A 27,446-nucleotide genomic window follows, 5' to 3' on the forward strand; every position below is an offset into this window, starting at 1 on the left:
ATGGCAGCGGGCGAGCGGGCGGAGGAGCCGCTGGCGGAGCTCAGCCACTACGTGGTGGCGCGGCCCATCTACAGCGAGGCGGGCTTCCAGGAGGAGAACGAGCGGCGACCGCCGCTGCCGCCCACGCTCCGCGAGCGGGCGCAGGCGGCCTGCAGGTGGGTGGCGGCGCCCGTGGGGGCTCCGTCAGGCGCCGGGGGCGAGGCGCGCCGCGCCCGCGGGGAGCGGTGAGGAGAGGCGGCGGGTGCCGGGGGACGCGCTGTCCCGGCGCCCGCGCTGTCCCGGCGCCGATAAACTCCACCCGCCGAGGGATAAAGTAGCCCAAAGAACGCCAACCTGTCCATAGATCAGTCTTTGCTTCCCTTCGTACCGAAGCGCGTGGACGCAGCTGCCCATAGGGTGCTTCCTTCAGGAGACAGCACTTTTGACACCAATATATGCCCTATCCCTGTCTGGGAGACACGACCACGCCACTCTGCCTCTTAAATGTGCATCGCCCCAGCTTTCTGTCAGCTTGGGGTTGTTGGGGGCTTTCCAGTTGCAGCCCCGTGGGGTATGTTCATCACTTGTTTTCTCGCAGATGTTCAAGAAAAAGAGCCTTTCAGATTGCAAAGTCCTTTCTGCCCATCCTGGAGTGGCTGCCCAACTACCGGGTGAAAGAGTGGCTGGTCAGCGATATCATCTCGGGGGTCAGCACCGGCCTCGTTGCCACCTTGCAAGGTAAATCCAGGCACGTCGGTCCTCCATTCTCAAGGACATTTCTATAAGGGAGCCGGCTGAACACAGGGATGTTATGCAGATGGAATTACAAATCTGAGACTTGTTATTTAATACTAGATATTAGGTATTGTTTTGCAATAAATAATTGATGGTTTTAATTTATTCCTTTTTTCTCTGCTTGGCTGGAAGATTTAAATTTCCTTTGATGTGATATCAAGATGTATTTAACTTTTTTCCCAAGCCTTTTACTGAAAGAGTATTCATTTTGATATTTAAAATTTTAATTACATTGTGATAAATCAGATAGGTCATGTGGTCTTATTTCTCTTTCTTGGTTGTCTGAGCCTATAGTTCTCCTGCAGCTGCATACAAAAATCTAGCTGTTGCCCCAAAATAATGCAACCTTGATATCTACTCTCCTTTAAAATTTGGCCCATAAGGTTGTTCCAGTATCTGCAGAAAACAACCCTCAAGGAGGTGGTGGCATATTCACATTAAAAAAATTTACAAACTTGATGGATATTTACAGTACATGGCTTGCAATATTAAGTTTTCCTTATTTCCTTACTCCATTTATTAGGAAAGCATTCAGTAGATGAACAAATAGAAAAGTGGCAGAAATAAGCAGAAATTAATTAAAATAAGCTAGTTAAGGGAGACTTAAAGGGCAGAACCATTCTGCCTGAGGCAGCTGATAAGGTCCGCTTTCAAAGACAAGACTAGCTATAACCCTGATGTGATCCAGCACATTTATTTCTTTCATCTGAATAGTGTTCTTACACTATTTTCACAATTTTTCAGGACTAGGATTGGTTAAGCTATCTGTGTCAACCCCATATTTTCCCTCAATGGAAATTAAGTGTGTGCAGAAGGGGGCAAAGATTCACATTGGGAACAAAGAAAGCAGTGTACGCATTCCCAATTAGCCCCAAGTATTCCCTACTGTCTGTTCCCTTGGAGCATGCTAGGAAGGCTCAGACTGGCAGAAAAAAAAAAGCATTACAAACTTCTGCCCCAGGCAGAGGGTGACCTGAGGAATAAGGAATTGATTTGTTCACAGTCCCGTAGAGAGTCTGTGTCAGAGCTGCAAGATCTCTACTGAAGGCAGTGCCACAGTTACAGGACTCCCCTGCCTTTTTAAAATGAACTGGGCTAGATGGGCTTTTCATATGACTTATAACAGCTATTATGTTCTTACTGTAACTCCCTCATTTATTATTTTACAGTGGGGCCTGATTTTCTCACAATTAGATTCCACTTGTAAAACTGATTTCTGAAATACAGTTTGGTCTCCCACCTATGTATTAAAAAAAAATTTAAAAAACCAAATCACTGCAAATCCAAATCTAGCTGTAATTTTAAAAAAATGTAATAATTCTGAAATTCTGATACGGGGAAAATTGGCCAAAATGTTTGCCAAAAAAGAGGCTTCTGGGTTCCTGAGGTCCCTGAAGTCCCTAACTCCCAGCAACTGTGTGTGTTGCTTGCAGTCCTCCCACCAGTCACAGCAGTATGACCAGGACTTCAATTGTTTTGAACTCTGATAGGTTTTTTGCGGTGTCTTTGAAGGAGAATACTACAGTCTGCAGTGGGAACTAACTGGGATATGATACTGAAGGCAACTTTTTTTTTTTTCATTGTTTGTTGGATTTGATGGCTTGCACAGGTATACAAAGGAAGACAAAAATAAGGATCAAAACTCTCCAATTTGTGTGATTTACTTTTGGTATTTAAGTCTATAAGCTGATCCTGAAAAAAAAGTGGCCTGATTTTCAGAAGGGCTGAACATAGTGAAGCATATTTGTAGTGCAATAATTCAGTCTGTGGTTGAAATTTCTGTCTATAACTAGAACACTTCACATATCCCTGTTTTCCCTCAAGGGGCAGACTGTTCACTCTTGAAACAGTGTTTCCCCACTTAAACTTCGCATCTGAGACTATGTTTTGTGCTATCTATACAAATACAGGAACATCTTTCAGTACTTACTCATCCAACTACCAACGTGGGATATACAATCATTTACAGTCATTGATACTCACATGTATGCCTCCAACCGATTTACAGACAAAACACATTCTAAATTGTATCTGTACAAAAGGAGTAAATCTTTCTGAAAGTCTGTTCTTGACAAGATAGTAGTTTGCTGAGAGATTTTAAATCTGGCATTTTGATGATCTATCATTTCAGGTTTGGCATATGCTTTGCTGGTTGCAGTTCCTGTTGGATATGGTCTCTATTCTGCCTTTTTTCCCATCCTGACATACTTTTTCCTGGGAACATCAAGGCACATCTCAGTTGGTAACTGCATGTGTTCAAGTCACAGTGAATTATCTATTACAAAATGTTAATCCTTACTGTGAACATTCATATTTCATACAAGACAACTACTTTCTGAACCAAATTGGCTGTGCTGAATATTAATATTGGTGGGTTTGGGGAGCTTAAGGCTTATTTCTTCTCTGTACAGGCAATTGTGCATAATAGCTAACTTCAGTTGTGCCCCTGCATGCTTTTTGCTGGCATTTATGCTGAAGTTTAAATCTTGTCTTTGGCTACACTCTGTGCAAGAAATTACAAGATTGAGGCCTCAGTAGGCAGTATGAACAGACATTTTGTCTCTCAGCTAAAGCTCAAGATGGCTAAAACAGAGCTCTTAGTCTTCTCTACAAGCCTTCCTTGCTGCATCCTTTTTTGATCACTGTGGACAATATCATCTTCTTGTCTGTTGCGGAGACCCAGAAGCTGTGTGTCCACTCCAGCCTCGCTCTAGGTCCTCACATCAAAGCTATGGGTAAACCTTGTTGATTCTTTCTGAATACTTTCTTTAAAATATGGGGTTTATTTCCTGTCAATTCTCACATTTAAAATTCATGTTACAGCTTGATCATTGAAATTTCTTTTTCTTCATTCTAACAAAATACAGTCTTTCCTTGTTTATACCTACTAAGAATAGATTGTTTTCCCCTCCCAAGGCTTTGGCATGATACTAGGCTTTTTCATCAACTTTCTTCTCTGCTGCATGAAATAATTCTGTATGTTCTCTCCTCTTTGTTAGCCTCTTCCTACCCTACCTATCAGCTCACATTTGCTATCCAGGTCTGAGTTGTCACCTCTACTTATGTTGACATTCCTACTGTCTAGGTTATCAAACTCTCCTTTTTATGCTTTTCCCAATACTCTTATTCATGAAGTGTCCTCTAGGGTATCTGTAAAATTAACTTATCCTTCTTTAAGACATTTCATGACATTTTTCTTTTCTGCATAATCTTAGTAAATAACTGCAACAAATACGATTACTTTTAGATTGTGTGTTGCTGACACAATGATCACTTACTCACTCTGTATCTTGCCCAAAATATAGTTTCAGTCATCTTTAGCCAATGTAATACCACACTACTGCCAAAAGATGTGGTCCTACACTTTGGTGCATGTTCCTGCCACCACTGTGGTGTTGAGATTCCTGACCATGTAGCTATGTGGCAATCTGGATCAGCTGAAAACTAACCGTGACCAAAAGAAAAAATTAAATAAATGTTGCTTTCAGCTGGATCAGTGATCTGTTTTTTCTGGTTGTGGTGCTGATACAAGGCAGATGGTTGGAACATGTTGCCCCTTTTGGCCTTGCTACAGCCCTAAATTGGCTTAAGCAAAGCATGAAACTGCACCTGTATGTACAATGCAAGTTATTTAAGGAAGGAATTGTATCTTTGTGTCATGTTTGCAGTGCCTGTGGCTCCTGGCCTCCTAATACTACTAATGTACCCCAGTTAAAATATTAAATGGATTTTCTGATTTAGAGTTTGCTTGTCTAGTCTGATAAATGCTTCTTCAATGTATATTAAACTGTAGTGTGTTCTCTTTGGCATTACAGGTCCATTCCCTGTAGTCAGTTTGATGGTGGGATCTGTTGTATTGAGCATGGCCCCTGATGATAATTTTCTCATAGATGGCAGTAATGCTACAGGGACCAATGGTACTGGAACACTGATAGACACTGAATCCAGAGATGCACAGAGAGTGCTGATTGCTAGTACCCTCACATTTCTGGTTGGAATTTTACAGGTAAAATAGTTGGCTTGAAGACACAAAGTTGATACTGCTTTAATTTTAATGGAAAAACATATGGCATGGAAACACCTACTAGGGCAGTAAGACATTTTCCTGTAGTAAAACACAAAAATGAAGGAAAGTAATCTCAAGCTCCGAAGAGCTTTTCGGGGATTATTCTTCTTATCCTGGGCAGAGTCTGTGGCAGCATGACTGGGAGTGCAGACAACAGAACAATAGCGCTGTGATTGCAGACCAAGAGACCTGCATGAAACTAAGTGTAATGGTGCATATCCTGGGGCATCCTTTCACGCATTTCTTCAGGTCTCCTCTACTTCCTTGGATGGCATGATATTAAGCTACACTAGGCTGCAATGGGGGAAGATGGTCCTAGGACTCTGCATCAACAAAGAGAAAAGAACAAAGCATAAGAAATCACCAAATAAAAGTGTACCTTTTTGTTGTTTAGCAAGCTGTTATTCTTCATTATTTTTCCAGGCAATATTTGGCGTCCTTCAGATTGGTTTCATTGTGAGGTACCTTGCAGATCCACTAGTTGGGGGATTCACAACTGCAGCTGCTTTTCAAGTGCTTGTGTCACAATTGAAAATAGTCCTAAATGTTTCAACTAAAAACTATAATGGTGTCCTTTCCATAATATATGTAAGTATGCCCTTCTAATCTGTTTTGGTTTTATGCCAGAATTTTTATATAATTGTTTATCTTCTGGTTCCATTTCATACAGGAATGGTTCATATATATGGTGGTAAGTATAGGGCATCAATTTACTTCTCGCTCTCACTCTCATGAAGATCTGCAGCTGTTCATTTATAGCTGTGGGGCTCTAAGTAGCTGCTTTTGGGGTTCCCCAGACATAAAGTCTCATCTTGAAGTCTTTTTCAGGCAGAGCAGTTCTTCACATAAAGTTTAAACATAACTATCCAGCAAAACAGTTCTCTAGGTTTTCACTTCTGGAGACTACTTTCTGTCCCACCCCTTGCTTTCTGGCTTATTGTGAAGGATATTTCATCATTTCTTAACACTATCAGGTCATCTCCCAAAGCTGACTGGTCCCAAGCCTCTTTACTCTTAAACCAGCAGGTCATTCTGGTAACGGGCATCGTTCTCCATTCCACACTGTAGCCATACTTGTGAATACCTAAAGAAGGATGTGGGTTCCCACCCTGTGGCCAGGTACCTACTGGTTAGCTAAGGTGAGGCTAAATGTTCCTGTCACAACTCCATTTGTTGATCTTGGAGAAAATGATCAAATGGAGAAATGTCTTGGCTGGATTACAGAAATACTGAATTCCTAGAGGTCTCATATTACGGAATAGTCTCCTTCCCCAGGAAAATTACTGAGAGTTTTGTCACTGACTTCAGCATGAAACTATTTGTGTTTATAGTATTTTAGATCTTCCATAGCACTTCACATTAGAATAACAGATTTCTAAAAGAGACTGTTCTAGATAAAAAAAATGTATTTACAGATTTCACATGCCAGTTCAGGCAACCAGACTAGCAAAAATACATTAGACATCTAGATTAGTAATAATAGGATGAATATAACTACAAGCAGCAAGGTAAAATTTAGAAAAAAAATCTGGTGGACTATTTGGAAAAAAAAAAAAGTATCATGTTTTGGGCCTTTTCAGAATTAATGAAAACTCTTTCCCTCAGAACGAGGAAAATTAGATGAGACAAAGTACTATGTAATAGACCTTAGAGCAGACCTGGCAGGGTGATGGACTCGTTAATCCAGCGGGTTTTTCTGTCTCTATTTTTTATGTTTATTGAAGGGTGGTACATTTAGTAGAAAGTATTTTTGAAAAGGAATTACATGGTTCTTCCAGCTCCTGCAAGCCTAAGTGGAATGCTGACTTTTTAGGTTAAAGCTCAAAGCTTCTGTGTTCTTACAGGTGAGCCAAGTCAATGTGTTTGCAGATGTGTGCAGAGCAAAGAAATTGTGATTCCTGGTTTGCTCAACCAGTGACTTGCTGTGTCAGCTTCAGCAAGTTTTGGACTTGCTTCAGAAGTGGTGTTTAACAAACTGCAACACTAAGCATCCAACATTAGCAGAATCTGCAACCCAAAGTTAAGTTACTGTTCCCCTGTGAAGTGGGGCAGTGCGAGAGATGGTCAGTAAGAATGGGATCCATGGTAAGCAGTACAATGGGCAAGAAATGGCTTCAGTCACCTGAAGAAAGGCATCTGATTCAGTGTTTCAGGAAGTCTTCTTCAGCTTAGAAAACATAGCTGATTAAGCACTTAGATGTTTTATTTCAAAACCAGAGTCTTTTCAGAATGGTAGTAGTGATACTGCTGCTGCAAACCCCCTTGCCTTTAAACTGACAGCCCAGTATTTGGGGAGCTAACCAGGATGCAAGAAGTCTGTTTCTAACCCCTTTTCTATCAGATCGTTCTGTTAAAGCTGCTTCACTATGGAAAAATTATGGAAAAATAATTCATTATTTTTAAAAATTATTTTCATAAAAATAATTCAAAATATGGAAAAATAATTCTGCTTCACTATGGAAAGATTATGGAAAAATTATTCCATGCATATTCCACTATGCATGGAATAATTACATTTTCGTGGAGACAAGGGCAAGTGAGAATTACCCTGATGCCTAGGAGGAGGACAGAGGAGTATTCAGCCCTTCATGTTTTCTCTGTGTACTTGTTTGCAATAAACAATAGGACAAAGCAAGGGCATAGCAAAGGTAGAGAAGGGAGCTGCCTATTGCAGCCCAGTTGTGAGAGTCCTCCAGCCTGGGGCTGAACTCTGCTGGGATGGTTAATGTACCATAAGGTGAGGTTTAGTGACTGCTTTTCTCAAGTGTAGGATTCTCCACAGCCTGGCAGGACCCACATGTTCATACTCATTCTCTGGAGGTCAACAGTGGAAATAGGAAACATGTAATCCACAGACCATATGTGCTGGGCACGTAGTGAACCAGAGTTTTGCCCATGGGCCTTCTAGCTGTCTTTTGAATAGAAAAATGAGGATCTCCCTTGCTATTCAGACAAAGTGAAGAAGCTCTAGATCTTCCCTTCCTTGCTCCAGGAACAAGTAGAGGTAAAACACAGGCAGAGGTTTAGCTCTTCTTACTTAGTATTAATTTCCTAAAAATTGGGAAGCAGAAGCCCACTGTGTGGACAATTCTTGCAGTTACGCTTTTTCAATTAAATTCACCATTAAATCCATTCACTGATCCTGTAGCACCTTGACAGCACATTATGCTCAGGCTCCTCCAGGCCTGAACAAAGAAGTAACTTGGCCTCCTCCAAAACCCCATGCATCTGGATCTTCTCATGAGTATTTTCACAGCCTTCAAGTGGACATGGGCATGTTTTATGTTGTAATTTTTATTTTTCAGACTCTTATTGAAACATTTGAAAAAATTGGTACCACCAACATTGCAGATCTTATTGCTGGACTCCTCACCATTTTTGTCTGCATGGTAGTTAAAGAAATAAATGATCGGTTCAAACACAAGATACCTATACCTATACCAATAGAAGTCATTGTGGTAAGCAAAGGAGCTTAACAAAAACTGATAACAGATAAAATATATGGGGCTAGCTACAGAAAGACAAGAACCCTTTTTAAGTATTAAAGCTGTTGTTTTACTTTATTACAGACAATAGTAGCCACTGGCATTTCATATGCTGCCGACTTGGAAAAAAAATACAATGCAGGCATTGTTAAGAGCATTCCAAGAGGGTGAGTGCCTTTGTTTTCTGGGAAATAGGTATTATTTTAATTGGCTAAAAATGACAGTGGTAAGAGAAAAGACATGAAAGAGATCTTGAGAGCTGTAACCTGAGTTTAGAACTCAGAGCTAGAGATTTCCTGAGTTTTACTTCTGGCTCTGTCAATTATGCCACCTAAATATGTTGCCTAGCTTTCCTTCATCTGTAAAATGGGCCCAGGAATGTCTACCTGATTCATGGAGTTCATCTGAGAATTAATTGCTTCATGCTCATGAAGTGAATATATGTCTATGGAAAATGTAAAAAAAAAATTAAAGTATTTTTAATAATGAAATTCTGCATAGATTTAATTTCTGTAGACCTGAGTTATCCCACTGTGGTTCATATTCATTCCACTACTGTTATCCCAATCAATCTTGTCACTTCCATAGCCATAGGAGCAAATTCGGGATCACACTGTTCGGGATTACACTGGTAGAGACTTTCACTTGAAAGATTCAGAGCACTTCACAGTAGTAACCTTCACATTCCATTTAGTATTCAGGGCTTGATTAATTAAAATTTGTAGATACACAGTAGGGGATAAAATGTTTTTGAGATCATCTGAAGAATTATGTTAACAATAGCATGAAGTGTCATTAACATATTTATGTAATTCATCATACTATTCAATACATCCTTTATTCAATGCTTCAAAAAATGTACTTTTTCACTTTGCTATCATAAGGCCAAATCTCAGTCATGCTGAGAACAATGGGAGCTTTGTTGCTGACTAATAGCATCAGGATTTGGGCTATGGTGAGCTAGATAAGCGTGTTCTGTATGTCAATGGGCTGTTTCCACCTTTTTATTAACTTGCAACATTACACTTCATATTATAAGCAACCAGTATGCCTCCGCCTCAAACTCCTTGACAATTCTAGTAAGACCAGAATTTGATCAAAGTTGATAACACTAATATATTTTCTAAATGCTAGATTTTTGCCGCCCGAACCTCCAGATGTCAGCCTGTTTTCCCAGATGGTAGCAGCCTCCTTTTCCATTGCTATTGTTGCTTATGCTATTGCCGTATCTGTGGGAAAAGTATATGCAACCAAGTATGACTATGCTATTGATGGAAACCAGGTATGTATAACCAAAATAGTTTATAAACATAGTGAATTTAAGTTCTGTTTCATGTTGACTTTTGTAGCCAAATGAAAGAAATATCATTTACACACATTTTTCAGACTAAAGTTGAAGTCTGACAGGAGAAATTCTTTCAACTATTGAAAAAAATAGCTGAAATGGCCATATATTACCTGACAAATTTACCATATAGAGATGAGCCAGATGTGCTCTATCTTCAGTATGGACTTTTCATACTAATTAATTCCTTCTGTATTGCTTTAGTGACTGCAGTAGCTCTGAAAAGGTAATTAAAACTAAGCACTGTATAGGGCAATTTTCTGGTGATGTCGAGTTGATGTGGCCAGCTTTAGCAACCTGCTTTCCATTTCTACTCGTAAGGCATATTTTGAGGTGTGTTGCTGGGCGGGGAGGAAGACAATGTCAAGCTAAGAAGCTGCTCCAGACAGCTTTATTTAGCTTTAGTCTACATGCAGGATTTGTATCAGTTAAGGCATGATTTTAGTCCTACAGAATAAATTATTGTACTTCTCAGCATGACACCAGTTACATCAATATAAATATACTTCTAACTGTATAGCTAAGTCCTGCAGCTTCACAAAAGTAAATGTGTACCAGCATATGAACATACTTGAATAACTGTCTGCAACAAATGGCTGAACTGTTTTGACCATTGATTTCTAAAGGCACATAGCTAGAACGTTACATGAGCTATGCATTGACAAGCTCTTAGAGGATTCCTGCAGTTGTTCAGTGTCTTCACCAGGGGTTATGTTGCTTGCCCATGGGTGTGGGAGAAAAATGTCAGAAAGCTTCCTTGTCCTGCATCTATGCTACTTTTGAATTTTATCCTTTGAACATATGAGAAAATACACTCACTACAATAAATGGATAAGCTGAGCACTTTGTTTAATGAGACCTTTATTTTAGCGCTAATGGATTACATAAGGTTTGATTTTGGAAACACTGTTTTGCGGTATGTAACAAAATTATACTTCTGAACATGCTGGTCATTTTACAATACACAAAGTTCATATCCGGTAACACTTTGATTTAAAGTTGCCTAAAATGCATTGACTTTCAGTTTAATAAATCTGAATGAATAATACATATTCCTGGAAGTGCTGTTTATGCTGTTCTTTTGTTAAATATGCTGTTCTGCCAGCACTGATGTGCTTCAAAGATACTAATTAAATATTGTAGTAGTAGAATTACTGTCTATAAAAGCAAAATGCCTTCCTTTCAATACTATGCTATGAATTTTACACATGCAGCCATGAATAACAGGCAAATAGGTTACCTGAACTGGAGAAGTGAAAATAACATCATAAAAGCAGGTAGTAAAATAATTTTGAAGGACAGGTCAATACTATTATCTGCTAGTGTTTATTTTGTCTTCATAGATTCATAGATTATTAAGACCTAAGAACACTAGGAACTACCAATATTTTCTTGCAGAGCCCAGCTGTTACACAGGAATAGGCATGAATCATCTAGGTCTGCTCTGTTAAAGAACATGACTTTAAAATCCTGCCCTTGTAGTTGGAGCTTAATGAAAAGCTTACAGGAAATTTCATTTTGGAGAAAAGAAGGGAGGGAGTCAAAATCAAATCTCAAATTATATTTTTAAAAATTTGCAGTGAGTGAAAAGCTCTTGTGACTGTGTCAGCTTGGTGAAAACAATGTTTCTGTCAATTACATGGGGTTGCAGGCAGCTCCCAAATGCCTCATTTCCCAGCAGAGGAATGGCCCAGATCCCAGCACATAAAGCTCCCAGGGTCCTTGTCACTTGAGCAGAACAACCAGCATCAGTAGGTGCCAGCATCTGTGACCCTAGGGCAAATCTATGAGAACACTGCCTGGGACTCAGCGTGAGTTCATTGGGATGTTCAGACTGAAAAACTTCTGGCTCAACAAACTAGAAGTTTTCAGTGAAACTGTGTTTTATTGCAAAGTTCCTGATTAGTTCTACTAATAATACAATGCTTTGCATTAATTAAAGGCTTGTCTAAACTCAGACTGTTTAAAATTACTGATTAAAATTATTTGTTTAGCTGATGATACTTGGGAGTTAAATTTATACTAGTCCCATTCGTTGATGCAGTTATACCAGTGTAATTGTTAGAAATGTTAGGTTTGATAACAGTGATGGAAATAAGCTTCAAACGTCTTTATACTAAGACGAGTATGTCCGTGTTAGGGAGAGTATACCAACTTCATTGTATTGATTTCCAAACACAGGTAGTTAGGCTGGCACAAGAAGAATTTGTATAAACATTGAACAGCTATTACTAATCCATACTCTTCTCAATATTATCGTGCTACCTACTTTATAAACTACTGTAGAAGCTATTGTCATTCTCCATTGCAAAATTGTCTTCAGGCATCTGTATTTACAGCATCATCCAATTATCTTTCAGGAGTTTATTGCCTTCGGGTTCAGCAACATTTTTTCAGGTGCCTTTTCTTGTTTTGTTGCAACTACTGCTCTTTCACGGACTGCAGTCCAAGAAAGTACTGGTGGAAAGACTCAGGTAATGACCTCTTCTTACTAGTACTGTGGACGGGTAAATTTAATCTTATATAGGGCACAGCTTCCACAATGGGATTAAGATAGTCCTACAATGATTGTGTTGCTGGCACATGGAAAGCCACAGCTATCTTAGCTAGCAGCTTGTTTTCTGGTAGTGAATCATTTTTGTAGCTCTGCCAGAAGAGGGCAATCAAGTTTTACATAGCATGAGTTACATTAGGGGTCAGAAATCCTTCAAGACTAATTCCCCAGAATTTCATTCCCAATTAAGGGACTGAGTTTCTCACAATAGGAATTCAGGATGAGGGAGGAACTCCTCTTGCAGCTGCCTATGAGATATTTAAGCTCCCATGTGCTGGCCTGAGCAGCCCTGCCATATGCCATTCATCATCTTCCCATGTGCTGGCCTGAGCAGCCCTGCCATATGCCATTCATCATCTGCCCATGTGCCATCTTTCTCATATTGAGTATGCTTCTCTGTATTACAGTAGCACAGCTTTGCACTTTTTAACAGTGGAGAACTACAGATTATCCAGCAGCCCCTTTTCTGGCTGACACACAGACTCTGCTCCTTTTATCTGTCTATGCAACATAACCCCTACAAGAGCTACTACCTTGCGTGCAGTTGTTTACACTATCTGCTTAATTGAATTCTCTCTGTGTTAGCTGAAGTGTATAATGATTGCCCACGTATGCCTAAACACAATGGCATTTTGGCAGGTCTTCTTGTTCCTAAAGAAACGTAATGTGCAACTACTTGTACATTTTTCTTTGTAATCCTAGAAACATAAGATAAAGTCTTAATAAGTTCATTTCCTTTAAACACTCTGTTCTTCGCAGGTTGCTGGTATAATCTCAGCTGGGATTGTTTTGATTTCCATTGTTGCCCTGGGGAAATTGCTAGAGCCCTTACAAAAGGTACCGTACTTCTCCTCTGCAGCACAGCCACCAGCACCATCAGATCCAAATGCTCAACTTTGATAGGCAGGATTAATAGCCCTGTTTAAACTATGGTGACTGATACCAGACGAGGCTCTGGTTTATAGTGTATAAGGTTGAGCACTATCTTAATATGCATCTTTGCTTCTGAATAACATTTTTTCATCATTTTTCTTCACAGTCTGTGTTGGCAGCTGTAGTCATAGCTAACTTGAAAGGGATGTTCATGCAAGTGTTTGATGTTCCCCGTCTGTGGAGACAGAATAAAGTGGATGCTGTAAGTAACCTAATTTTTTCTTTTCTCCTGAATGTTTTTGTCTGGTTTTCTTTTTGCCTTTTAATGCCATCCAAGTTTCTCATAAATAGAATTTTGTAGAGTTAACATCAGAAAACTTTTATGTGTGTCCTCAAAATGCAAGTGCCATGAGGTCAGTTTAAAATTCCCTGGTTTAGAGTTTTACATAGTATTCTGCTTGTCTTCTTTATTCCCTGCACCCCACAGTAAGGGTGCCAATCAGGGTATTCATGTGCAGTGATGTCTCCTTCATAGCAATTACCAGAGTTTACAGCAATCTTGTGTTGAGATGGTTTAAAAATCAGAATAAAGATGGCTTGTTGCCACCTTTACCACTCTGCTTTTATCTTTTGCACAGTTTAAATGGGTCAGAAAAGCTGACCTTGTCTTAATTCATGTACATATATTTATGTTGTTACCACATTAGCATCCCATTTGCCTGGATAATCTCAGGTAGTCCTCAGAAAATATGTTTTCTTGTTGTAGCAAGACTAAGCCAAGCTAAAATGTGGATTCATTTGGCATGCTAAGGGATATATGAATAGGCTTTTCTTACCAACCACTATAACCATATCTCAGGGTACTTGCTCACATCTCCCACTGTGTTTTCTGGGGAATAGATCTTCAGTGTGGCTGTTAGGGCAGGAAAAGATTGCATGGAAAGTATTTTCTCCATGCAGTCCTTACTATGCATAGATTTTACAGTGTGTGTCAATGGGCAGTACCTGCCCTAGGTAGATCTGAAATTTTTTAGCCAATCATTTACTAGTCCTCTTTATAGGTAAAAGATCCCACTGACCACAGTGAGAAGTGCAGGCACTCAGCTTTTTGTATGATTGGGTCCACTGGGTGTTCTGCCTGGGCAGTGACGTAGAGAGGAACTGAGGAGCCCACTTCAGCTGTTCTGCCTGAGTGGGGAGTGGAGATTATGAGAGTGCCATCAACCTGTTAATATGAAATACCTCTCTTTGGAACAGTTCTGATTCTTAGATATCACTGAGGAGCCCCCTTCCCTCTCTACATGTCTGCAGGTGGGCATCTTACAGTATTTTACATCTTGGGAAAATAAATTCTTTCCAATTTCTAAAGAAAGATTAACAAAGACTGCCACGATCAGAAACAAGAAAATGCAATGGTTAACTGCATCCCCTTTAATTTCATCAAAGTAAATGTATCCTTGAAAAACGTTGTTATGTTAAAAAACCTTATTTCCTAAAAAGCTAACTATGCCTAATAAGATAGTGATGGATGGAAGCATCTTGGAGGAAGAGGATGACTTTTGTATGAACTCAGCTAATTGCCAGTGTGCTATGATCACCTCCAAAGTTAAATTCTTCTGCTACTCATATTGTCTGGTCTAGTGATTCTTTAGCGTGACCAGGAGTTATATGTTATAATCAAGACACTTTACATTTGTTATTTCCTCTCCAGATGATCTGGGTTTTTACATGTGTAGCATCCATCATTCTGGGACTTGATTTGGGATTACTTGCTGGCCTTTTGTTTGGATTGCTGACAGTTGTGCTGAGAGTTCAGTTGTAAGTAACACAGGATCAGAAATAATTGTTAGTGTTATACCATGAAAAAGGAAGACAATATGCTGAAAAGCAAGATGATTTGTGGCAGAAAGTCTGCTTGGGTTTACAAAAATTTTGAAATGGAAAAAATCTGTTCTGTGGAACAAAACACTTTTTGTGTGCTGTCATTTAATTACACTGATAAAAGAGAAGCTGCATTATTTTATCAGTATTTATTCTATATCATGTTGAGTACTCTGGTGGTACTTAGCCGTATGTTATGTATCACAGAATCATTGCAGAATCATAGAATGGTTTGGGTTGGAAGGGACCTTTAAAGGTCATCTAGTCCACCCCCCCTGCAATGAGCAGGGACATCTTCAACTAGATCAGGTTGCTCAGAGCCCCGTCCAACCTGACCTTGAATGTTTCCAGGGATGGGGCATCTACCACATCTCTGGGCGACCTGTTCCAATGTTTCACCACCCTCATCATAACAAATGTCTTCCTTACATCCAATCTTAATCTACCCTCTTTCAGTTTAAAGCCATGACCCCTTGTCCTATCACTACAGGCCCTACTAAAGTCTGTCCCCATCTTTCTTATAAGCCCCCTTTAAGTATTGAAAGGCTGCAATAAGGCTGCAATGGAGCTTTCTCTTCTCCAGGCTGAACAACCCCAACTCAAGCCTTTTGTCAAAGGAGAGGTGTTCCATCCCTCTGACCATTTTTGTGGCCCTCCTCTGGACCCAATCCCACAAGTCCATGTCGTTCCTGAACTGAGGACTCCAGAGCTGGACGCAGTACTCCAGCAGTACTTTATGTACCCACATTGCTGAGTTCTGGAAAGGGATAGGAACATTCCAGATCAAATATAAAAACATGTATGAATGGCTTCTGTAATTAATTGATCATTATAGTAACTCTTAGCATGTAATACTACTACAGTATGTTGCACATGCCAATAACCTTTTCACTTATTGCTTATACAAGACTGAGTGTATGACTGTGAAAGAAGAGGAAGAGAATGCATGAGAGTAAGACAAAATTTTGTGCTTGTAGCCAATTTGTTGCTGCTCAAAGAACATATGGTAGTGGAATGCTGAGAAAAGGTGGCTTTGCAGAATCTTCTTTGGCCATCTTGTTACTTTTCATTGATCTTTTCTCTGAAAATACAACATAACACTTTTCCTTCAGCCTGGAGTCCAGACAGTATGGTTACTAGCAATACCAAAGGATAGTTGCACTGTCAGCAAATGCACAAAAATAAAGCTTTGCAAAAGTTGTTACAGAAGAGTAGATTATAAAAAATGGAATTTGAAGAGCCTCAAAAAACATTCCCAAATTCAACTCAGATTTGTGAAATCAAAATATAAAAGGGAGTTGAGGCTTTACAAACTTCAAAACAATTTGCTCCACTGTTAAAATGTTAAACTGTTAAAAATATATCTGGAGACTGCAAAATATTTTGGTTTTGTTATGGACCGAAATCAAAATTAAAAGGGCTGGACAAAAAGTTTTAGGTAATCTGAAAAGAATGTAAATGTATTATTTCCGTTGATTTGAAATGAAAAAAGTGATCAATTTTTTTTAAGAGTCAAAACATTGTTTTTCATTCAAACCAAACTAATCTGCTTTTTAAAACATTTTTCTTGTTTGGGAAACAAATGGAACAAGTTATTCATTCAGCTCTACATAAAAATGGTGCAGCAAGTAGGCTAAGACCAAATTACCTTGTCTTTAAAAAGGACCATTCACTACAAATCGGAAAAAGACCCTTGCACAGCAACACAAAACAAATAAACATTTTTCCAATGAGGCTATTAGTTTGGCAGAAGAGAGCAGACTACAAGAGTCTATGACAGTTTGTATGCAGCAATCCCTTCAATTCTGTGAATGCGAAAGTATATTTACCTTCACTGTCTTTTCTTTTTGTTTCTGTTAGTCCTTCATGGGGTGGCTTTGGAAACATTCCTGGCACAGACATCTACAAGAAGGTCAAGGACTACAAAAATGTAAGTCATTGCTGAGTTGCTTCCCTTCAGTCTACAAGCCAGTGTAAGACAAAGTTGTGCCTTGCATATTGTGGACAACTTGAATTTGGAAGTGGAGTGCTCGAAGATAACAAATTGCAGCATTAAATTCTTCATCTTGATCCAGATGGTTGGTCCATATTGCATGCTGGGGCTGTAAGTTTCTACAAACTGAATCACCTCAATTATCATCAAAGATATGCCATTTTTTGTGAACTAGATATGTGGTTGAACTGTTGAAACAGTTAAACTGATTCTTATTAGCCAAAATGTGGTTGTTGCTGCTTAACCTTATATTCTTTGGCAACAGGTTATAGAACCAGAAGGTGTGAAGATTCTCAAGTTTTCAAGTCCGATTTTTTATGCTAACATTGATGGACTGAAAAGCAGCCTCAAATCCACAGTAAGTGACATGTGGTGGGTTTGGATGCTTCTTAACTGTCTTTGAGATTTCATCAGAATTATTCTAGGTAAAATTAAATCATTTTGATGTCTTGATCCTTTTTCTGTAGGTGGGATTTGATGCAGTCAAGGTATATAATAAGAGACTCAAAGCACTGAGGAAGATACAAAAACTAATAAAGAAGGGGAAATTAAAAGCTACTAAGGTAAACCAAATTTTTTTCTTTCTATTTTTTCTCAAAGGATTACTGTTAGAGCTTACTACTTTAGCCTTAATTATGAGTTCCTCTGTACTCATCTTTAAAGTAAAGATGGAAAACTGTGACTTACTACTATGGTAAGAAGTCTGGGACCTGCAGGAGACTTAGTAGAGCAGTATACCTATTGCCAAAGACCCCACAGATGCAGGCAGCTGCGACAGTCACTGTTAACAGGAGTGGAAGCAAGAGATTCCCTGATCTTACCTCTACCCCTCACCACCTCAGATTGCCTCTGTGCAGTAAAAGTGCTGGCTCTTTCATGTGTACACGCTCCTATCATCCAGCTTCCTATGCACAGGTGAGCTGTATCAGTTGGCTGGTAGACATAGCCTTCCACATCCTCTTTAAAGAAAGTAGGATATGTTCCTCTGAGTATGGAATGTAGATTTCAATAATTAAATGCTTACATGTAATTGGACACGTACAGACAACCTATTAAACCTCCAGAGCTGGAAGTTAGAAATGGGTTTTCTGTTGTCATTGTTCTCACTGCTGGATGCAGTATTTCCTGTATATATTACAATTTATGATGCAGTTAAATGCTGTTATGTGACATTCCAGCTTTTGACCTAGTCATTTTACCATGTTATCACATATAGTAAATGTAATTCAGAGCTGAAAATACTGGTCTTAAATATCTCCTAGAAATAAAGCTATTGATGGAGGAAGTAGCTCTGAGGTATTTATTTTTCTGGGTAGTGGCCTTTTTGCAGGAAGATGCTCTTTTAACAAAGAAACAAAGAGGAAAGGAAATACACTGCACAGAGGAGGTAATTATGTGCTCTGTCTTGTTTTTCTTTAAATTCTTGGATGCAGTATTGTCACCCGACACTAAGGGGACAGACAGGTTCTTTTAGGGATCCCTGGCAGAATGATGATGGCACTAAATTGTAGTTACAATTAAAGCTTTATTTTTCTTAACAGGATTTTATGATTAGTATACTACAGAATTTATTATTAGAATGGCACAGGATTTCTACAAACAGAATCAATGTAGTACAATTTATAACTAGTTTAATACAGAATTTATAATACAACTTAACTTATAGTTTCTAATCACCTAGACCCTTGACAGATTGGGTCAGATCTTAATACATGGTTTGATGTATCAATATAACAATCATAATCTAGACTAAAAAATCATATAAAAGAAGACGAGTCACTCACCCAGTCCTCAGAGGAAGCAGATGGTGGTGGCGGCATCCCTGGCCACCAGGAGGTCATGAGTCTCACTGTCCAGCAGCAGTTCCAGTCCAAATTCCCCACTTAGGACTTGTAACTGCTTGATTTTATAGACAGTGCTCTGTGTGCTGTTATGCTTCCCTGTTCTGTGATGGGGTCATCAAGAACACCTGGTTGGCTGGGTGCCTGGGACCTTCAAGGCTGACAAGGAAGGGCGTAATCAGCCTGGCACCCAGGAACCTTGAGGCTGCTAGGGAGGGGAAGAAGAAATCTGGTTGGTTTGTCTACTTGGTTCAGAGGATCTTCAAGGCCTGAGAATGAGGTGAAAGGGAACGAATACTTGACCTGCTCAGTCACAGAATGTCTGCTTGCCTTATAAAATGGTGTTAGTTATGCTAACCACATTACCAGGGGTCGGGAGCAGGGGGTACCGGTCACAAGTACTGGTCTCGTTCATTCCTGAAACAGAAATTATCACAGGGAAGTATTTCCTGTAACTCCAAAACTTTCTCCATGATTAAATGCTATATTCCACATTATTTTCTGCACATTAGAATGGCATCATCAGTGAGCCTGGTATTAATAATGAAGCTTTTGAGACTGATGAGGAACCTGAAGACAACGAAGATCTTCAAGTTCCCACCAAAGAAGTAGAGATCCAGGTGGACTGGAATTCAGAACTCCCAGTCAAAATAAACATCCCCAGGGTGCCCATCCACAGTCTCATTCTTGATTTTGGAGCAGTAACCTTCTTGGATATTGTAGCTGTGAGATCAATAAAAACGGTAAGGGCATTTTTTTCTGGTGTTCCATGAGAATGAAACTAGTCAGGAATCACTGAATCGTATAGGTTGGAAAAGATCTTTAAGATCACTGAGTCCAACTGTAATGTAAATCAAGAGCTGTTAGCTGAAGTTAATTTCTTCTGAGTTCTTAAAAGTCTGTTGTTGAAAAATACCTTTAAAACTTATACAGCAACAGGTAGAATATTGGGGTGTGCATATTTTAGGTGGAAAAAAAAATCCACAGAACAATATGAAGGTTGCATGGTCAAGTACTCTAAAATTAGAACTGCAAAATGTGGTCCCCTTGTATGCATATGTTATGAAATAACATATGTTTAGTGATATATTTCCTTTCCACATGCCTCCTGCTTTAATCTGGGCACAGGATGATGCTCACTCAACACAGAGGTAGTAAAAATTTTGTCTTACCATCACTTCAGTCTTTAGCCACAAGACTTATTTATTCATTCCATGTTATTTAAATTATGAAGGAAGGAAGAATGATTCATTTCTTTATAGGGTTTTCTGTGGCTATTATCAGAGCGCTTCATCAACATTCATTAATTCATCTTCAAACATCACGCTACGTAATAAGGAGATAATATTCCTAGTTTAGGGAGAGGGAAATGAGGTGAGGAGATTAAGACCAAGTATTTCCATTACTTTTTGGAGCCCAGTTACAGAATCACAGAATCACAGAATCGTATAGGTTGGAAAAGACCTTTAAGATCATCAAGTCCAAACGTAAACCTAACACTACCAAGACCACCACTACACCATGTCCCTAAGCACCTCATCCAAACATCTTTGAAATACCTCCAGGGATGGTGACTCAACCACTTCCCTGGGCAGCCTGTTCCAATGCTTAACAACCCTTTCAGTGAAGTAAAATTTCCTAATATCCAGTCTAAACCTCCCCTGGCACAACTTGAGGCCATTTCCTCTCATCCTACCACTTGTTACCTGGGAGAAAAGACTGACCCCCACCTTGCTACAACCTCCTTTCAGGTAGTTGCAGAGAGCAATAAGGTCTCCCCTCAGCCTCCTTTTCTCCAGGCTGAACAACCCCAGTTCCCTCAGCCGCTCCTCATCAGACTTGTGCTCTAGACCCTTCATCAGCTTCGTTGCCGTTCTCTGGACACGCTCCAGGACCTCAATGTCTCTCTTGTAGTGAGGGGCCCAAAACTGAACACAGTATTCCAGATGCGGCCTCACCAGCACCGAGTACAGGGTCACGATCACTTCCCTAGTCCTGCTGGCCACACTATTTTTGATACAAGCCAGGATGCCATTGGCCTTCTTGGCCACCCGGGCACACTGCTGGCTCATATTCAGCCAGCTGTCAACCAACATCCCCAGGTCCTACTCTGCTGGGCAGCTTTCCAGCCACTCTTCCCCAAGCCTATAGCATTGCATGGGGTTGTTGTGGCCCAAGTGCAGGACCTTGCACTTAGCCTTGTTGAACCTTATACAACTGGCCTCAGCCCATCGATCCAGCCTGTCCAGGTCCCTCTGCAGAGCCTTCCTACCCGCAAGCAGATCAACACTCCCGCACAACTTGGTGTCATCTGCAAACTTACTGAGGGTGCACTCGATCCCTTCATCCAGATCATTGATAAAGATATTAAACAGAACTGGCCCCAACACAGAGCCCTGGGGAACACCACTTGTGACCGGCCACCAACTGGAGTAAACTTCATTCACCACCACTCTTTGGGCCCGGCCATCCAGCCAGTTCTTTACCCAGCGAAGAGTACACCTCTCCAAGCCATGAGCAGCCAGTTTCTCCAGGAGAATGCTGTGGGAAACAGTGTCAAAGGCTTTACTGGAGTAACAAGTGTGTATGACCAGACTGTTCAGTCTTTAGTCTTTTATGATACTTTGTATGTTCAGATTGCTGCTTTCACTAACTTCATTTTGCAGTTGGGACTGCTTAGCCCATCTATAAACCAGATCTTAGATTACCAAGACTCTATTTTACAGAAAGGGATGGAATTAGCAATCACCTCTGAAAATACTACTCTAAGACACTTGCCTGCCACCAGGGAGCCAGGGGTAGAATCCAGTCCCCCACCTTTTAACTCACTGAAATACAAGAATGCTGTGTGCCTTGCTTTGGCCTTCTGCCTAGTTTCAGTTCAGTCCTGGCTTCTGAGACAAAACAGATATGGGGTCCACAGACATGACTATTTCCATATGCAGCTTCTTCATCCAAGAACAGGTCCATCTGGTACACTGCATGAGGGAAAAATCTGTGTAAAAAAATTTGCATGTGCCAATGAAAGATTGTATCATATCACACATACATGGAGAGCAATAAAGCTTGCTCAGGCCCATGTGCTTCTCACTTGAAGAGACATGATTATTCATATTATGAGAACAGAATGACAACCTTAATAGGCAGCAATGTATGTATGTGTAAAATTGATAGTTCCACTTACATAGTTGACGATAGGCCACTTCAGCAACAAGGTACTTAACTACTGGATCTTTAAGTATAGCAAAGTATAGCAGTTCCTTATTTAGGATGAATGAACAAAACATACAATTTGGAATGAAGACACTCAGAAACAAATGAAGTGTGTGTGTGTGCCTATACATTACGTATATAGACATATATACATATATGTATTTTCTCCTTACAGACTTTATTTATTTATGTCCTTGTTGCAAACTTTTATTTTTTTAGATAATTAGAGAGTTTGAGAGAATTGATGTGAGAGTATACTTTGCTTCGTATCAAGGTAAACATCCGAATATTTCTACTACCACTCATGCAAAGAATAAAATGAAGATGAGAAGGGAGGAGAAGGGATCTCTAGATGTGTCTGTGGGAGCATTTGTTCTAATGAAAATGTGAATTTTCACACTGATAAACATGGTGGGCTGCAGTGGGACACAAAGAATGGCAGGGTTTAAAGGAAATATGGAAAGTAAAAGTCAAGACAAAGCTATGATTGGTTGATTGATTTGGATGTACGTTTGATTTCTGATAGTTGCAACCATGTGTTTTGACATTTATTTCTTAAATTACTTCAAATTGTATTAACCTCTTATGACTTCCTTTTATTCAGACAACCTTATATCTCAACTGGAACGGAGTGCCTTCTTTGATGATATCGTCAAAAAAGACATATTCTTCTTGACTGTCCATGACGCTGTGCTCTACATACAGAATCAAATGACATACAGTGACAACCAGGATCCTATATTTGAGAAGGTAAGGATATCCAGTAGTACATTTCCCTTCCTTCTATCATCCAGCATTCATTCTTTTCCACTACAGCACGGCACATTCGAAAACTAGACATAGAGCTGTAGTACAAATAAAGTGAGAGTCTAGTAAATTGGACAGCTTCTGTAGTACATGAATATTTTGCTAGATCAAAGGAAGGGTCTGTAGACCCCAGGATATTGTTAGTGAAAAGAACATGAGAAACAGGACATATGGAGAACGCTTCATCCTAAGACACATTTTCTAGTTTCTGACAACTGGCAGCTTAAGAACTTCCTCAGCTGGAAGTTGCATTTGGACCATGATATTTAATCGTCACAGATGGAGTTTTCTTCGATGTGTCTGTCATACTCCTTTTGGAACCCCTTTACACGTTTTAGCTTGACACTATCCTGTGGAGATGGGTTCTGTAATTTTAAATGTGTTATATGACAAATATTTCCCGTTTGTTTTAAGCCTGTTGGATTTCTGGATTGCTAGCTGCAATGAATAATCATTCCCTGCTCCCTTTCCCAACACTATTAATAATTTCATATACCTCTGATCAAAGCTGAAGAGTCCCATTCTATGTGGTGTGAGTGTGCATGGAAGCTGTTTCACACTAGTGTTCATTCCTACTGCCCTTCTCTGTGCATTTCCTAGTGGTATTCTGTGTTTTTTGAGATAACCAGAACACTCTGTAGCGTTTAAAGATGCAGGCCCACATTAGGAAAGTGGCCTTATAATGTTCTCCTGTCTTTTCACCACAATTCCTTCCCCAGCAATCACTATTACAGTATTATGAATAAATAGTAATTAATATTACTGATAAGTAACTAGGACAGGACCCTTATTTTTTGATACTTTTTGCATACTACTGTCTTATAGTAGAGATTAACATTTTGACAAAGCTATACAGTAGTTTAGAGATAGATTCTGCTTTTGTTATTTTTACAAAGCTGTAACTAGTCATATGAGGAGAGGCAGGACCAAAAGCTTTTCAACATTTAAGTTCCTCTCAGCTGAACTAAATCAACAGCTTTGTCAAGGAACAGTAAACAACAGTCTCTTGTAAGTTGTGGAAGTTACCTTAAGGTACTTCAGAGTAATAAATCAATTTCAATGATACAGACAAGAGATAACTTACCATGTTTCTTAATTTCCTTCTGCCAAGATTTCGCTCATGCAGGAGTCTAAAGAACCCATAGAATTCACACAAACAAGCCGGCCTGATGATGAACTTGATGTTCAGGAAGAGGTAAGCACTTTAGAACTGAATGTGTCTATTACTTATAGAATACTGCTGGCTTTGTTCCTTTGCCTGTAACATTGAGTCACGCTATGAGAGTATGGCAGATGAACTGAGCCCTCAACAGTTTCCTTCTCCATAAATAAATACCCTCCCTGGGTACCTGCATGTCAGTGCTCAGTGGAGGAAGCCAAGTTTTTCTTGCGATGTGGTAGATTATACGTCCACAAGCATCTCCTGATCTCTGTCGCTTTAGGACTACTTTTGCCTTACACAGGCTTATAAATAGATCTAAACATGAGTTAGGTGCCTAAAAGAAGACTTGGTAAGGCTTCAGACACCTGAGTCCAAAATTATGGTCAACTGCCCCCCTTCATTCCTCCTTTTAAAACAGCAGACACCTTCTTGCACAATCTGAACATTTTACAGGAAGCTGCAGCAAAGCAGTGTACTGAACGTAACTAACATGCAACAACACAAGTCCATTAAAGCAATGCCATGCTATTTTGTGTTTACAGAATACTGCCAGAAAATAAAGTAGCACTTACTGCTAAAATAGCGGTGCAGCACACAGACCACTTATTCAGAGAACAGGAGATTGGGCTAAATGCCCTTTTATAGCCTGAGATGGATTAAACTAGTGACGTATCAATACCTTGGAAGCATTACAACACTCCATGTAGGTACAGGCATGATTATTATGTGTCCCTCCTATTATGCCACTGTGGTACTAGTCTGAACTCCGTTCTTAATTCCTGATCTAAAATGGGGTAGTGCCCTGTGCTTGGCCTCTCTGCTCCAGCAGCAGGAATGGAAAGGGGCTGGGGGCATGCTGTGACCTTTCTGTCATGCTCTAGCAAAATGCTGCAGCGAGCTTGCTGTGCATGTGGGATGTAGAGGTCCCTGAAGGCAAGTAGGTAAGAGGAGGTTGTGGCTGGGTAGAGGTTCTCAGCATCACCCTGCATTGTAGTTTCTACCATAGCATGAAGTCCCGTAGGAAAAGGTAAGGTCAGCTTGGAAGGCAGGTTGGTGAGAGGAGAAACTGAGACTCTAAGTAAAAGCCTCTCAAACTTCATCAGGGCTTGGTAAGTAGATTGTGATACTTGGTACTCCTGATTCACCTCCTCTTTTTGGTTGGTATGAATATTGCAAGAGACCGGAATATTATTTTTTTATCGCTAATATGGGGAGAAGCACCTTCCACTCCTCTGTAAGTCACACTGCAGAAAAGAATGGAGGATTAAAAAAGCTAGAAAGACACCATGATTCTGTAACAGAAGCATTTGGGAATGGCAGGCCAAAAAGACTTCAATTCTGATTTCTATTCACAGGATTGCTTAGATATTTATATTATTGTCATTAAATAAGAGAAGAAGCCAGACACAAAACTACCAATACAAGGTCAAAGAGTGTTCTGAGAGCTTTCCGTCCTCCACCTTTATAGCCACATTTTGAAGGTGACAGCTAGTAACCTTCAGACCTGCAGCTTCCTGACTGAATTGTCCAATGCAGACACAAGTCAGAGGGAAGCTGCCTCAGAACAGTTACTTTCTCTGTACTTTCACTGAGGACAGGTTGAACTTGGTAGTTTTTAGTTAACACATACACAAACATTTTATTTTTCCAAGCGGTGTGTACTCAGAACTAACCATGGCCTGTATCTCTTCACCTTTTGAAAACTATTTCACTAGGCTATGCGCAGACTTGCTTCATGAAGATGGACTGCTGGTACTGTCTTACCTGTGAACTCTCAGCAATATTTATGCACCGGTACTATATAAGCATTTTCTGCAACAAAACCAATCTTTGCACTTGAAGAAAACCCTGATTGTTTGTCTAAATGATACAGATCTCTACAAATCTCCAAATTTTAGCTAATGTTATGCCAGAAATATTCTGGACCTTGATTCAGCAAGCACTTTTTGATATATTGATAAAAAAATCAGAAGACTGTTACAAAAGATGTACTCAGTTTTGGGACTAGTCAGGCAGAAGGTGCATTACACTGTTTTATCGGTGTGTACAGGATGAAAAGCTGCTTTGTGTTCCGCCCAGTAGAGCTGAAGAAAACGAAACCTTTGGAGGACAGGCCTTTTGTTCTGTATTTGCACAATGCCTAACGAGAGGGTAGGAGTTCTAGCTGGCCAAGGCTTTGCAATTCTAGAACATTACTGTGAGCATACATACTGACAAGTCTTGAAAAATGTATCGTGATAATTTTTTCCAAGCAGTTCCTTAAATTGCTGCAGGTTGTTAGATAAATGAAACGGGTGACAGGTGAAACAGTCACATGAACAGAAAACGGCACTGAACTACTATAAAACTTCAAATAGGGTAAGTTTCAATAGAAAAGACCCTTGGATATGGGTTCATTAGTTCTGTATTAATCCCACTGTAGCAAATCATGCACTACTATTAATGATCATCCCTAAAATGAAGTATACACAGATTATTTTGGCTAGGTTACATATCTTTCACCAAGAAGCAGATCATGACATAAATTAGATTAACGAAAACCTTAGTCCCCAAGTACTTAATGGAATCTGTAGAACAGGCTGCTACTGAGTGCCAGTAAGAAAGTCAGAATGTGACCTAGTACAGATGTTTGGGGTTTTTTTAAATGGAATATAGGAGTTTATTTCGTTTAATGAATAGTTATATTTTTATATAGCATATTTTTCTTTTAATATTCTACATCAAACTGCTGCTGTTCTTTTACATTTGACAGTCCATAATGCACAAGTGCAATAATTTACAAAAGATAAAGGATTTGGCCTGCAAAACTTTAATCCTTACTTTAGGACTATATAAAATAGATATGCAGGAAATCAATGTTCTTACTTTTCATGAAGGAGAAATGTGTTTTGATGGAAAACAGACTGCTACCTTAAATTTTTTAGCACTACATTAATTTTTTAAATGGAAAAAAACCCTGCATGATGAGGGAACAGATAATAACAAAAGTGTAAGAAATGTCCAGGTATAAAATCCCTTTAAGTTTCACAATGTGGGCTAATCAGCTTCAGTATGTTCACATATTCAAGTCTCCTTATTTGATTACGTCAGAGAAATTTTCCTATATCACACTGCAGAGAAGGTTTTTGCTGCAAGTAATGCTAGCAGAAAATATCAGGTGAAAAGCTGAGCACTAAATAAATTATTCTGTCCTAAGGACCTGAGAGAACTCCATCAAAATTAGTGAAAAAAATCCTGTAACCTTCAGTCAGTTGGACAGTATCTTACACAGTAGGTAGCAGCATCAGTCTGACATCTTTATTCTCTAATTAAGGCAAAAACCTCAGTCCTCGTGACAGTCAGTGAAGTTCCTAATTTCCAATGCAATACAGGCTCGAATCTAGATGATATTGATGTTCCAGTCCAAGCCAGCAAAAACGCAGGTTCGTATTTACAAATAGACATACACCATT

The 27,446-nt window shown here is 39.6% G+C and overlaps 1 protein-coding gene across 1 annotated transcript; it reads left to right on the top strand.

Moving 5' to 3' along the window:
• SLC26A4 (solute carrier family 26 member 4) lies at positions 1-25,733 on the top strand. Its single transcript, XM_072867549.1, has 20 exons — positions 1-155; positions 578-717; positions 2,906-3,016; positions 4,590-4,780; positions 5,264-5,428; positions 8,146-8,298; positions 8,410-8,492; positions 9,460-9,607; positions 12,031-12,144; positions 12,984-13,061; positions 13,264-13,359; positions 14,809-14,915; positions 16,839-16,908; positions 17,237-17,329; positions 17,439-17,534; positions 19,325-19,555; positions 22,245-22,299; positions 22,630-22,775; positions 23,944-24,027; positions 25,710-25,733. Exons 1-20 carry the CDS (start codon positions 1-3, stop codon positions 25,731-25,733), a joined length of 2,340 nt encoding a protein of 779 aa, XP_072723650.1.
• The last annotated feature ends 1,713 nt before the right edge of the window (positions 25,734-27,446 follow it).

This window comes from Ciconia boyciana, chromosome 1 (assembly GCF_034638445.1).
Source record: "Ciconia boyciana chromosome 1, ASM3463844v1, whole genome shotgun sequence".
NCBI classification, from domain to species: domain Eukaryota; kingdom Metazoa; phylum Chordata; class Aves; order Ciconiiformes; family Ciconiidae; genus Ciconia; species Ciconia boyciana.